Source organism: Aulonocara stuartgranti, assembly GCF_965226115.1.
Source record: "Aulonocara stuartgranti genome assembly, chromosome: 9".
In the NCBI taxonomy this organism is placed as follows: domain Eukaryota; kingdom Metazoa; phylum Chordata; class Actinopteri; order Cichliformes; family Cichlidae; genus Aulonocara; species Aulonocara stuartgranti.
The window spans coordinates 19,502,931-19,515,642 of NC_138960.1; the positions used below are offsets into that span (position 1 = coordinate 19,502,931).

Here is a 12,712-nt window from a genome sequence, read left to right on the forward strand (position 1 = left end):
TACAGCACTGTGCAAAAGTCTTTAGCCATCCCTCATTTGTTACAATTTTACAGGAAAATGAGATATAGAAAAAAAAACATTCAGAAGAATGAAGCTGTTCTCCATGAGATGTTTTCCAGATTGTATTGCACGGTGGATCAAAAATCTGAAGGTCCTTTTTTGCGTTCATAATTCCATTAATCTTGACAGGATTCTCAACATCACTTTGTGAAATGTAGCTCCAAACCATGACGAAGTCTCCACCATGGTTTACAGGTAGCTGTAGACACTCACCGTACGTCCTTCTTCATACATACAGATTTGGTGATTTAAACCAAATATTGCAAATTGAGATTCATCGCTCTCTAAGACCTGTTGCCACTGATTTTCGTATGCACTTTGGCGCACCTCACCCTTTTCTCCCTGTTTCCTTTTGTTAAGAGTGGCTTCTTGACAGCCAGCATTTCTGATGAGGCGTCAGTGAACAGTAAATGGATCAACTGAAGGATCAGATGGAGGTCAGAGGTCCTGTGTCAGGTCTTTGCTGGATTTTTTCCCCTATTTCTTAAGAACATGACTTTTAGATGTTGTTCATCTGCCACTTCTTCCTTCATCCTTTACTTGTTTCCTCAAGTGTTTTTGAAGGACACACTTCACACGATGCCAGGTTTTCTACTAATAACTCTCAGGAATTAAATGTTGGTGCAATAATAATATTTTATGCCTTTCAAACTTTTATCTTTGCCATTTTTTGCAGTTTCAAGTAAAGAAGTGAGACCAAATCACGTGTTTTCTGCAACAGGCCTAAAGTTACACTTTAAAACTGCATCTTTGCTAATTTGGTGTTACTTGTGGACACGACACTGGTTCACCCCTTGAGCCAAGAGTCTTTTTCTTATGCCGGAATCCTTAATAGGTCAGTGTTAAGTGGCTTAACAAATAAAGAAAAAACATTCATCTGAAAAAGGTCATGTGCAAGGATGGGACTAAACTCTGGAAGACCTTCCGAAAGCCTGAAGAATTACTGTTAAACACCACTTTAAAAAGTTACAAACAGTCCCCTCGTAGGCAAAATATAAAGAAATGAGGGGTGGCTTAAATTTTTTTGCAGTGCTTTATAACACAAAGTAATGAAAACTAACAGTGCCCCTTCATTAAACACCATTCATCAAAGTGTGTTTTTCTAAGTCGTTTTCTTCACACTAAGAAAAATAGAGGCATTTGGCAGCACCCCCCCCCCTCCAGAGCCTATTAGGAGTAGACAATAATTAGTAGGATTTTCTTGTGAATGTTGGTGTTTTCTCTGTACATCAGCACTCTTGCACATGTCTCGTGCTTGTCTTTGTGTGACACTGATTGGTGCTTTTCCTGGCAACAGTCCGAACAGCCTTTCCTCCACTAAACAGGCGTGGTGCTGCTGGTGAGAGAGATGAGGGCTCGGGGGTGGGGGGTTGGGGTATGTGTGTGTGTGTGTGTGTGTGTGTGTGTGGGGGGGGGGGGGGGGGGGGGGGTGACATCTTTTGACATCTCTGTCACATTATTTCATCAGCCACAGAGGAGACTCATTAGGTCCTTTCTGACAGATAAAATCACATCTCCAGCACAGCGCCGTGTGATGCGGTTCCTATATATAAAGAAAGGTGTGGAGGCACAGCTGGTGAATTTTTAAACTTGCATCCAAGGCAGCAAATAAAGTATCTGGAACGGATTATATTCTGTAATTGCTTGTGATTTATTCAAGAGAAGCAGAGCAGTGGATGCTTAACAGCCCCACCAAGGTTGTGCATGATTTGTATTCCTTCCCATGGACACGCAAGCTGAAATTCTGGGTAAAATGGAGATAAACTGAAAAGAAGTCTAGTCTGGAAGGCAGGAAAAAAAAGACCCTCTCACACACAAACTCTTGACACGCACAAGTAGAAAAAAAAACTGCTATCCTTGACACATGGTTTGAGATACATGGAGGACATCTGACAAAAGATGTAACAGCCTGCCTCACTCGTCCCCCCTCCTCCTCCTCAGCATCAGCAGCACGGCACACGCATAAAGGAACAGAGTAACATCTGGAGCACATGAAAACACATTTCTTGGTCGTACGCTTCAGCCTTGAGTCATGTTCAAAAATCGCAACAAACACAAGAACATCTCAAGTCCAGACATAAAAAAAAAGGAGGAGAGGAAAGTCTAGAAGAAGTTTGCTTTTGTATTTATCAATATTCATTTCCATGTATCACATATCAAAGTTTCCCACTACCTTTATGAAGCGTATAGTACCAAAATAAATGTTTAATACATACAAGCGCACGGAAAACAAATCCCCGAGGTTTAGAGGGCTCAAACCCCATTTGATCTCCAAAGATTCCTGGCCTGCAAGACCTTAAATATTTATGGACTCCAACTCAAATACCCCTGCTGTTGCCCACACTCACAAAAAAGGGCCTGAGATGCTTTCTATTCCTAATCAAATTAATGACAATAGGCAACACCGCAGACACAGAGATCCCTTTTTGATAAAGAAAGGAACGATGTCTTTTTAATAAAATGATCAATACACAAATCCCTGTTTTTAAAGCTTTTATATTTTCAAAATTAAAGCTGCTGACGCCAATAAATAAATAATAAACTGCTATAATTTCAAGCTAACACATTCCAAAATCTGCACGACTTCACAGCTATGTGCCAGTCGCTCTTGCATTGTTGCTGAATCTGTGGTATATGTTGCTTTTTAGAAGAAAAAAATCATAACAAAAATGCACAACATCCTTTTTACAGTCACATCTGCATCAATAAGTTAAAGCAGCCCCCCAGTATATTTTTTTGATCATCTCTCTCAGCCACTAGTGCTTGCAAGTGATCACGGCTCAGCACACTGAGCGTGTGAATTTGCAGTTTTTGGAGTTCCCATTTCTGCAGAAAGGTCTGATAAGGCTGCAGGTACTGAACAAAAAAAGGAAGGATACTGGACTACCTTTCCCTGAGAAAACTCATTTTTCTCATATAAGAACATCTTTTTCTTCTGTCTGACTTTTCCAAAGACTAAACTCAAATATAGCAGCACAAAAAAAAATCCATCCTGTAAGTCCACAGCCGCTGGCAGTCTCTCACGGACTCCCTGGCCTAATAGCTGGCAGATACAGTCCGGAGCCCTTAAACAAGCTCTTTAACAATATGAGCCCACGTATAGACTCGCTGTCTTTTTTTTCTTAACTGTCTCCTGCTCTTTGTGCACCTGGGTTTCTTTGTGTGTTCTGTCTCTTGACACTTACGCCTTTGTGCTCTGTGTCCAAATTTGGCTTCCCTCCCACACTGTCTACATGCAAGCTGCAAATCTAGAAAGTTATACAGCGAGATCTATTTCCAGCCACTGCACAATATACATTTCCATTTTCTCTGTTGAAGAGGGAAAAAAAAGAGCATAACGTGGTCTTTCTATACAGTGCACACCAGCCACAAAGCAGCACTTTAAAACCTTTATCGCACTCCACAGATGTCTAGGAGACAAGGAAGGGGGAGGGGGGATCACGGTATAACTGACTGTGTGCACTTGTGTCAAGAAGTGCCAACTGGTAATTAGTGAACCACTGGTTTGCCACGTTGTACTTAATTACTTGTTAAGTCATCTTTCCAGTTTCTTGACTGAGGCAGTGTTGCTCTGTGGCAGAGTATGAGTGCGCACACAGCTCGGAGAGCCTCGCTTCAGGATGTATAATACCAACTCTATTATTCTGTTACAGCATAATAACAGCCGCTAATTATTATTTAATCTGCTGATTATTTCCTCAGATAACCATTCAGTCTAATCCTCTAATCAGGATGTTTCTTTTCCCCTGACCCACAGAGACCCACGGATATTCACTCTACTGTCACATGAGATACAGAAAAGCAGCAAATTGAGGTAATTAAAAAACTCACACTGGATAATGAATGACATTGTTGCTTGAAATAAAAAAAGACTAAGAGAAGAGAAGACAAACCCCTAATTACCCAGACAGTTTTCCATTTGTAAATTGTTTGCCCATAAGTAGAGCTTGATTCCGAAGCAAAATTACTCAGTGAGTTTAGACATCATACTGTGAATGAGCTCAAATATTTTCTTTTCTCACCTCACGGATGCAGAAATGAACGGAGATCATACTGCGTGCGCACAACAGAAATCTGCGTGTTAATATGCAAAACACCAGCAAGACAAAATTCACATGAATTTGTGCACTCTGGAACACAAATGGTGTTTGTTGCAACTGCAATAACTCACTGGTATATAATTATAACTGTATGGGAAATGAACCGCCGAAGCTCATATCCTTGATAACACATTTCTTGGCAGTGTGAGCAAACTTCAGCAGAATTAATAGGCTGTATTTCAACAGACAGAGCAGCAGAGCAGGTGCAAAGATGGTTTTGAAAGAAGCAGCCAGGGCTCAGCAGGTGACTTGATTTAACACTTCATCATCACAGGATCAACAACAGAATGCAATATTACAGAGCCGATAATTGCTCGCTGACAAATCTGAAATTTTCTATGTACGATTACATTTCACGCATATTTCAACTACTTAAAAAAGGCCCTGCGCTCGCTTTAAAGCGATCGGGTTGCATCTTGGCATGCGCGAGTCACGGCTTAGTATTTGCAACTTGTATTTTTATGCCAAGCACAGAGCGACATCATCATAAAGAAAATGTCCTCGGTGTATCACGAAGCCCGAACGATCTGTGTAAACTTACATCGATGATTGCGACGCTTCCCCTTGTACATGGTCATTATGTACCGGTCCAGCTTTGCGCTCTTTCAGATACTTGAGAGGCAGAGGGCGTAAGACTTCAGCGTGCTGCGATACTTTCTGACTGGAAATAAATTAGCCCTTCAGACGGAGAATTGGAGGCACTTCTAGAGCGAGGACCATACCATGCTTAGAGACGGGAGGGGGGGAGCGGGCTACAGTGCACTCTCCCCCATACAGACATCAGAGCCGGTCAAACAAAGTAAATTAGGAGAAAACAGCCGGGAAGACAGATTATGATAAACTCGTTTAGTTTATATGGCTATAGAATGAAATGCAACCTTTAGATTCACTAAATACGCAAGTAAATCTTCCAGTTGTGCCGAGTCTTCGGTATTTTGACTAGATTTTTGAGTCACAAAAATAAAATCGTTTATTGTTTAGTCATTTAAAATTCAAATTTGGCATAATACATACATATACGTAATACAAGCTGTATTTTTCGTTGCTCTGTTCAGCCAATAAGATAACATTAAAACACTAACAAATGGGAAAAACACTGCGTATCTCCTTAAAATGCAATGTTCTGCTGATTTCGTGTGAACGATATTCTGGGACGTGCCAGATCACCAAGACAACAGCAGCAACCTCACCAGCAAGACAAGGCATCCCACTAAAACTGATAACAATCTCAGTGGGTGGTAACCCCCCCAAACAAGACTATGTCCATTGCTCATTGGAGCAGAGCTGGTTTAGGAGATCCCACAGTACACAATATTGGGTACCCAGTTTAAATATTGTGGCAAAAGGCATGTAAAATTAAAAGCATTATTAATTATCCCTTAATAATGAAAGTGTCCTCCTTAGGGGGAACATTTTTAACATTTTTGGTAAGTTTTCCAAAAGTTTCCAAGATAAGACTGAACGTAGCAGACCTGATTTAATAAGATAGGTTTCCAGGTGGGCTTTCAGATTAACTGTTCTACAGAGATACCACACTAATATATAAATTCTTTGTGAAGATGTGAACATAATTTGTTGCCAGTATATTAAGCTTTTGTTTCTAATGTTTGTTTGGGGTTTTTTTTTTTTGTTTGTTTCTTTCAAGCTATCTATGTATTACTGAAAGATTTGGAGATGGGAATATTTCAGATATTGTGTCAAACTAGCCTTTTTATTGTCACCATAGAGGAGGATTCATCAAAACTGTCATGTTAGCAAAACTGTAGGGGTGAAGCTACTTGGGCACTGTGGCCATGTGGTAAATTATATTTTAGCAGTGGCTGTATGCTTAACACTTCTGTTTTGGATTTGACATCGTGATGGCACTACTGTAGGTCCTGGACATTTCCCCTGAGGCAATTTCATGGTAAGCCATTTGACAGATGTCCAGACAATTTTCCTATTGGCACTATGCAGGGAAAATCTGCTGATTAGGAACTGATATTGTGCTGGGCCATAAGTGCCTGTACAAATGTTCATAGCAATTCACTGCAGTCAGGACCAAAAGCGGACCTAAAGACTGTGTATGTACCTAGCTACCAGGACGTCTCCCTGTTAGTTAAATGCTGCTATGAAGACTTTGTTCACCACTGCTATCCTGATGTTTTGAAACCAAAACATATCAAAGGTATATTCATCTGTACTCTTTTTCACTTTAACTGAGACCATCATTTACAAAAGTAGTATAATGTTGTACTAAAAAAGTCAGTGAAGCCATAAACTAATCAGCAAAGTGCTTATTTAGGTTTTAGATAAAGGGAGCCAAGAATTAATGTTTCCATGGACCTTTAACCAGACTGAAGTACTGTGATCTGCTACTATTTATACCATTATTGGTCAAACTTTTTGGGGCGTCCTCGTGACCTTGTCCCTTTGCCAGTTTGCTGAAGACCAGCTTGTCTGTTCTGCCACAATCCATCCAGCAGATGTAGCTTAGCAAGTGTAACCACTTTGTCCTAACTGTAGTCGAACACTTGGAAAGCTTCAGGAAGTCAGATTTGAGTTTGTTATGTGTTGCCAATACTTGAAGTTCAAAAGGCAGTGCAGCGAGCATCAGGGGAATGGCTCCAGGATTTGAAGATGCCTAGTTCAAGTTCAAGTTCAAGTTCAACTTTATTGTCACTTCAACCATATACAGTTTAAAAATACTGTATATGGTTCCTCCAGGAACCAAGGTGCTACAAGACAAGTTAGTGCAAAAAAAATAAATAATAATAATATATAATATATCTAGTAATAATATTGTGCAAAAGAGCATTTACAGGTTGGTGTGTGCGATGGTTTGGTGGTGTAGGTCAGTGTGTTTGCGCTTTGTGTTGGTTAGTCAGTCCAGTCTCAATGTTTTGAGGTATTTGAGTTAAGCTGAGTGATAATGTTAGTGTATGTGTGTGTGTGCGTGTTTATCAGTCAGTCCCTTTTTGCTGAGGAGACGGATGGCTTGTGGAAAAAAGCTGTTGCACAGTCTGGATGTGCGTGCCCGAATGCTTCGGTACCTTTTTCCAGATGGCAGGAGTGTAAAGAGTGTGTGAGAGGGGTGTGTCCGATCAGCCACAATGCTGGTGGCTTTGCGAATGCAGCGTGTGGTGTAGATGTCCTCAATAGAGGGTAGAGAGACCCCGATGATCTTCTCTGCTGTTCCCACTATCCGCTGTAGGGTCTTACGGTCTGATATGGCACAGCTCCCAAACCAGACAGTGATGCAGCCGCTCAGGATGCTCTCAATAGTTCCTCTATAGAAGGTGGTCAGGATCGGTGGTGGAAGCCGGGCCTTTCTCAGTCTTCTCAGAAAGAAGAGACGCTGTTGGGCTTTCTTGTGCAGGGAGCTGGTGTTGAGGGACCAGCCGAGGTCGTCGTTCTTGCTAATGAGACCCACCACGGTCGTGTCATCAGCGAATTTAATGATGTGATTTGAACTGTGTGTTGCTACACAGTCATGAGTCAGCAGTGTGAACAGCAGAGGACTGAGCACACAGCCTTGTGGGGCCCCAGTGCTCAGTGTGGTGGTGCTGGAGGTGCAGTTCCCGATCCGTACTGACTGAGGCCTTCCGGTCAGAAAGTCCAGGATCCAGTTGCAGAGGGAGGTGTTCAGGCCTAACAGGCTCAGCTTTCCGATCAGTTGTTGGGGGATGATCGTGTTAAATGCTGAGCTGAAATCTATGTACAGCATTCGGACGTGTGAGTCCTTCTTGTCCAAGTGTGTCAGGGCAAGATGGAGTGCAGTGGAGATGGCGTCGTCCGTTTAGCGGTTATGGCGGTATGCAAATTGCATTGGGTCCAGTGAGGGGGGCAGCAGGGTCTTGATGTGTCTCATGACGAGCCGTTCGAAGCACTTCATGATGGTGGGTGTAAGTGCGATAGGGCGGTAGTCATTGAGACAGGACACAGAAGACTTCTTGGGCACGGGGACGATGGTGGTGGCCTTGAAGCACGTGGGGACAACGGCACTGCTCAGAGAGATGTTGAAGATGTCGGTGAGAACATTTGCCAGCTGATCAGCACATTCTCTGAGCACTCTGCCTGGGATGTTGTCTGGTCCAGCAGCTTTACGTGGATTGACTCTGCGTAGAGTTTTCCTCACCTCAGCTGTAGTGAGACACAGGACCTGGTCGTTCGGAGGAGGGGTGGTCTTCCTCGCCGCCACGTCGTTCTGCCTGTCGAACCGAGCATAGAAGTTGTTAAGCACATCTGGGAGGGAGCCGTCACTGTCACAGGCAGGTGGTGTCGTCCTGTAGTTAGCAATGGCTTGTAAGCCCTGCCACATGCGTCGTGTGTCGCCGCTGTCCTTAAAGTGGTTGTGGATTCTCTGGGCGTGTGCGCGCTTCGCCTCTCTGATGGCCCGAGAAAGTTCAGCCCTCGCTCTTCTAAGCGCCACCTTATCTCCCTCTTTGAAGGCAGAGTCTCGGGTCCTTAGAAGTGCACGCACTTCCGCAGTAATCCACGGTTTCTGGTTGGGTCGTGAGATGATGATCTTGGAGACAGTGACGTCATCGGTGCACTTGTTGATATAGCTGGACACTGATGATGTGTACTCCTCCAAGTCAGTGAAGTCGCCGTAAGTTGCAGCCTCTCTAAAGGGGCTGCAACTTACGGCGACTTCACTGACTTGGAGGTTAGGGAAGACCATGTCTTTTTTCTGTACAGAAGAATACTAAAGTAACACAGCTGCCATGTAAACAGCTAGTTTTGTGTAGATGTATAGGTCTAGCATTTGTGTTGAGAGAATCGAGGATATTTGCAGCTTTGCTTATTCATTTTTCTTAATTCATGGGATTAGACCGCCGTCATATGTTATTTATCTGCTGAGATAGGTACATTTATGTGCCTTCTTGAGCTCATCAGCTTATGGCGTTAACCCGGCTAAGTAACAGACTCACATTGATGTCCACATTGCTGGCATTACTCAAACTTATGAGCCTTTAAAATGCTTCAGGTTTGTCCGTATGCTGGAAATAACTGGATTGTCATTCATTCAAAGGGCACAATGTTGCCATGGTACATCCTTTTTGATTTAGCACAACAAGTAATATTCAATCTGATAGTTATCTTACACATGTGCATTTACTGACACTGGCATAAAAATAATAATACACTCCTTCCACAGCCTCTAGGCAAGCTTGAAAAAGGTGCATCTCATCTTACTTGCAAAGGGGATTGTGTTGCTAAGGAGACAAGGGGAAGGAAGCAGGATGGATGTTGATTTTGTGTGATTTATTCCAATATATTACTTTATTGTTGTGTGGGGTAAAAAAGCACTACGTGCCCCCTCGTTTTTGGCTGAATTGTTCAGTGAGAGAGAGCAAAAAAGAAATCACTCTGAAAACTAAGATCATGGAAGAAACAGAAATTCAATCAATATTGCTCCACTCTGAAACTGCTGCTGCCCTAACATGCCCCGGTGACAAATGGTCTTCTTTATATTTTCACTTTGAAACCTAGAAATGATGAAGACCCTCAAAGTAGATCTTGTGAAAATGGGCAAATCAAATAAATCAATACAGGCTGTGATTAGTGGTTCACACTGAGCTGTAGGTCAAAGTCATTTGTTGGGAAACCTTCAGCCCTGTGAACCTTTTTTATGGTAAAATGTTTAAAAAAAATAAGATTATAAACCATTTCCATTCAACTGCAGCTAGTGATGAGAGAACCAGATAGGGCAGCGGGGACATCTGCTGTCCATGATGGATTAATACAACAAGAGTACAACCTGAAAACTCGGCTAATCAAATGGGTAATAAAATTAGATTTTTTTAAATACACAAGGCAAGCACTAGAAATGCACTCCGACTTGACTCAAGGTCTTTTCATCGAGCTTTAGGAAGGATAAATATCTGGGCAAGGCTAAATTCCACATTTAATGCTTTTCTTTAGTTTTTTTATTTTACAAAATACCTTATTTTTTTTTTAATTAAATGCGTCTTTGTCAAGCACACTTCAGCAACCTTGTGAGTGGTGAAAACAGCAGCATTCCCCTTTTTAGAGCAGTCATGAACATTCACATTTGATGTTTGAAGTTTTATGTTGAATACGTCAAAACTGCAGCACTCTGAACCTGTTTAGTAACTAAAGTTTGAATAGCAAGCTCAACAAGTTGAAGACCTTAGAAGGTTTAAACAAAATGCCTAAGATTTCTATAAAGTTCGCAAAGCCGCCGATCTATAATGTATTAACAAAGGAACTAATGTATTTCTGAAAGGAGTTCAGATAAAATCTTCTGCTTCTGTCCTTTCTGTTGCCTTTTATATTTTTTTCATTGTCTTTCTAACTGTTTCGGTTTTTCAGCCACCAAGTTGAATTTAATTGTAGGGTCATTTTTAACTGGATATAGCTGAGCATTAACTGGCTGAATGAGATATTTATTTCAGGGTCAACTGAAAAGGACTAGGAGAGTGAATATCGCCCCAGCTTTTTAAAAACGATGTTCACCTTGCAGCCTATTTGCTGCATGTTTAAATAAGATAAGATAAGATAAGATAAGATAACTCTTTATTGTCATTGCACAGTCATACATAGTACAGTAGTACAATGAAATTGGAAAAACTGTCCTACGTCGGCACTACATATAAGCCAAAGAAGAAGAAGAAGAAGAAAGAAAACACCATTCAAGGCAACTGGATTACACTTTTTATCTGAAAAAGGACACAACTTTATTATATACACATCTGTACACAGGACCAGAGAGCTGCCAAACCTTTCATAGGGACTATCTGTCTTTTTAAATATTAAGCTGCAGCGCTGTTAGCAATATTGCACCTTAGTGCAGTTTGAATCCAGTTAAACTAATTTAATAACATTTCTGTATATAAGGGAAAGATAAATGCAATTACCAGCAACTGAAATTGGGTGATTTCCTAAAGAAGACGAATATACCCCGTTTGCAGGAAACTCATAAAGTCTTCATAGCACTTAGCACATCATTACCCTTTTTAAGACACAAAGAGCTCAGTAGAATATGTACATGCATCAACCTAATCTAAAGTGCTCTGGATTCTGAGACAATCTCCGCTGGCATTTGAAGCACACCGCCTGTTAACAAATGACCCTCATTTATGGCTGAGATGGAGGATGCCCAGGGGGGAGATTGTCTACATGATGGATACAAATCTGCTCAAGCCATCACATCTCATTGGCCTGTGACTTACAACCTCTCTTAGCTCATTAGACAGCTACTGCTTTTGGCACTACTGAGTAATTGCAAACGTATATCGAGTGTCAACTGCTGCAACTGCCTAGCAGTCTGTGACGAGAAATTATCTCTTTGTGCTAACAGTGTGTTTGCATGGCTTGAACACCTCACTTGTTTGGATTCAGTCCAGATCGACAAACCCCTCAGACAAACCCCCCCAAAAAAAGGCAGGAGAGATGAAAATGAAAATTTACAATTAAAAAAAGGACTGCTATACTTCTGCATTGTTAGCAGTGCTTTTATATACATTTCAACACATCCTAACTTTCCTTCTCCAAGTTTAGGCATGCAGATTAACCTCCTTTTACTCAAAGGGCCAACATACTCAAAGGGGATTTATACTGGGAGGATTAATGGAGGATTATTTGCAGTGAGATATACTTTAAAACTCACTGTATAAGGAAACAGGATCCTATACTACATATTGTGTTATATCTTTAGAAGCAGAAACAAGAACAAAATGTCTCAACTAAACGAGAGCATCCCTCCAGTTCAAGTGCTGATTGTAACCCAAACCTGAGAAGGAAAATTGCACACTCTAGTGGAGAATACACAGCATAACAGCGATGGCTGCTTCTCACAAAGAGATTTGAAGGAAAAACAGATTTCCATGTTAAAAATAGAAATGACATATATGTTTCTGTACTGTGTGTGGATTTTTGTGGAAATTCTTTAGCTGAGTATCAGACCAGTGTTATCAACAGGCAGCTTTTATCTGGTAATGAAAGTAATGATCACACAATCGTGATGATTTTGTAAATATGAGCGTGTATCATTTTTGGTTCTGGTACATGCAAATAAACCTGCCTTCAGTAACATGTCCTTAGGCGCTCAGTGTTAATGGGCACACACCATGGCCAAATTCTGCTTTCCTATAATTTCAGTCTAAGTAAACAGAAATCTATATTTGTACAATATTACTGACCCAAATCATTTGAACAGTATGATATAGTTTATTCTTTATTAGGGGAAAGACAAGACTGCAAAAGTCAAGAGCCACCCTTCATTTCTTCATATTTTGCTTTCAAGGAGCCAAATCAATTTTCCAGGCTTTCTGAAGGACTTTCAAAGTTTGTCTTTGGGTGTTGGCTGCTTTATACCTAATATTAAAAAACACCCCAATGTTTTCTATTTTAATTTTTTTATGCTCATTAAGTCACTTAACATTTACCTATGAATCACTCAAGCATAAAAGAACGCATGAACCTGCGTTGTGTCTACACATAACAGACAACGTCACCAAGAAACAATTTTAAATGGTATCTTTAGGACCTATGCTACTAGCAGCCTGTCAGAAAAACACATTATTTTGCTCTTCTCAGTTGGATCT

At 41.2% G+C, this 12,712-nt stretch overlaps 1 protein-coding gene across 3 annotated transcripts in view; it reads right to left on the reverse strand.

Moving 5' to 3' along the window:
* ralyl (RALY RNA binding protein like) overlaps positions 1 to 12,712 on the reverse strand; it is a 130,927-nt gene that overhangs the window by 43,990 nt on the left and 74,225 nt on the right. The window contains exon 1 of one of the 3 annotated variants that reach the window (XM_082546602.1): positions 4,702 to 4,943. The exons of the other annotated variants lie outside the window; for them this stretch is intronic. Coding sequence (XP_082402728.1) covers positions 4,702 to 4,738 — 37 coding nt within the window. The 5' untranslated portion in view covers positions 4,739 to 4,943. Of the gene's footprint in view, positions 1 to 4,701; positions 4,944 to 12,712 lie in introns of those variants that run through there. 3 annotated transcript variants of the gene reach the window in all.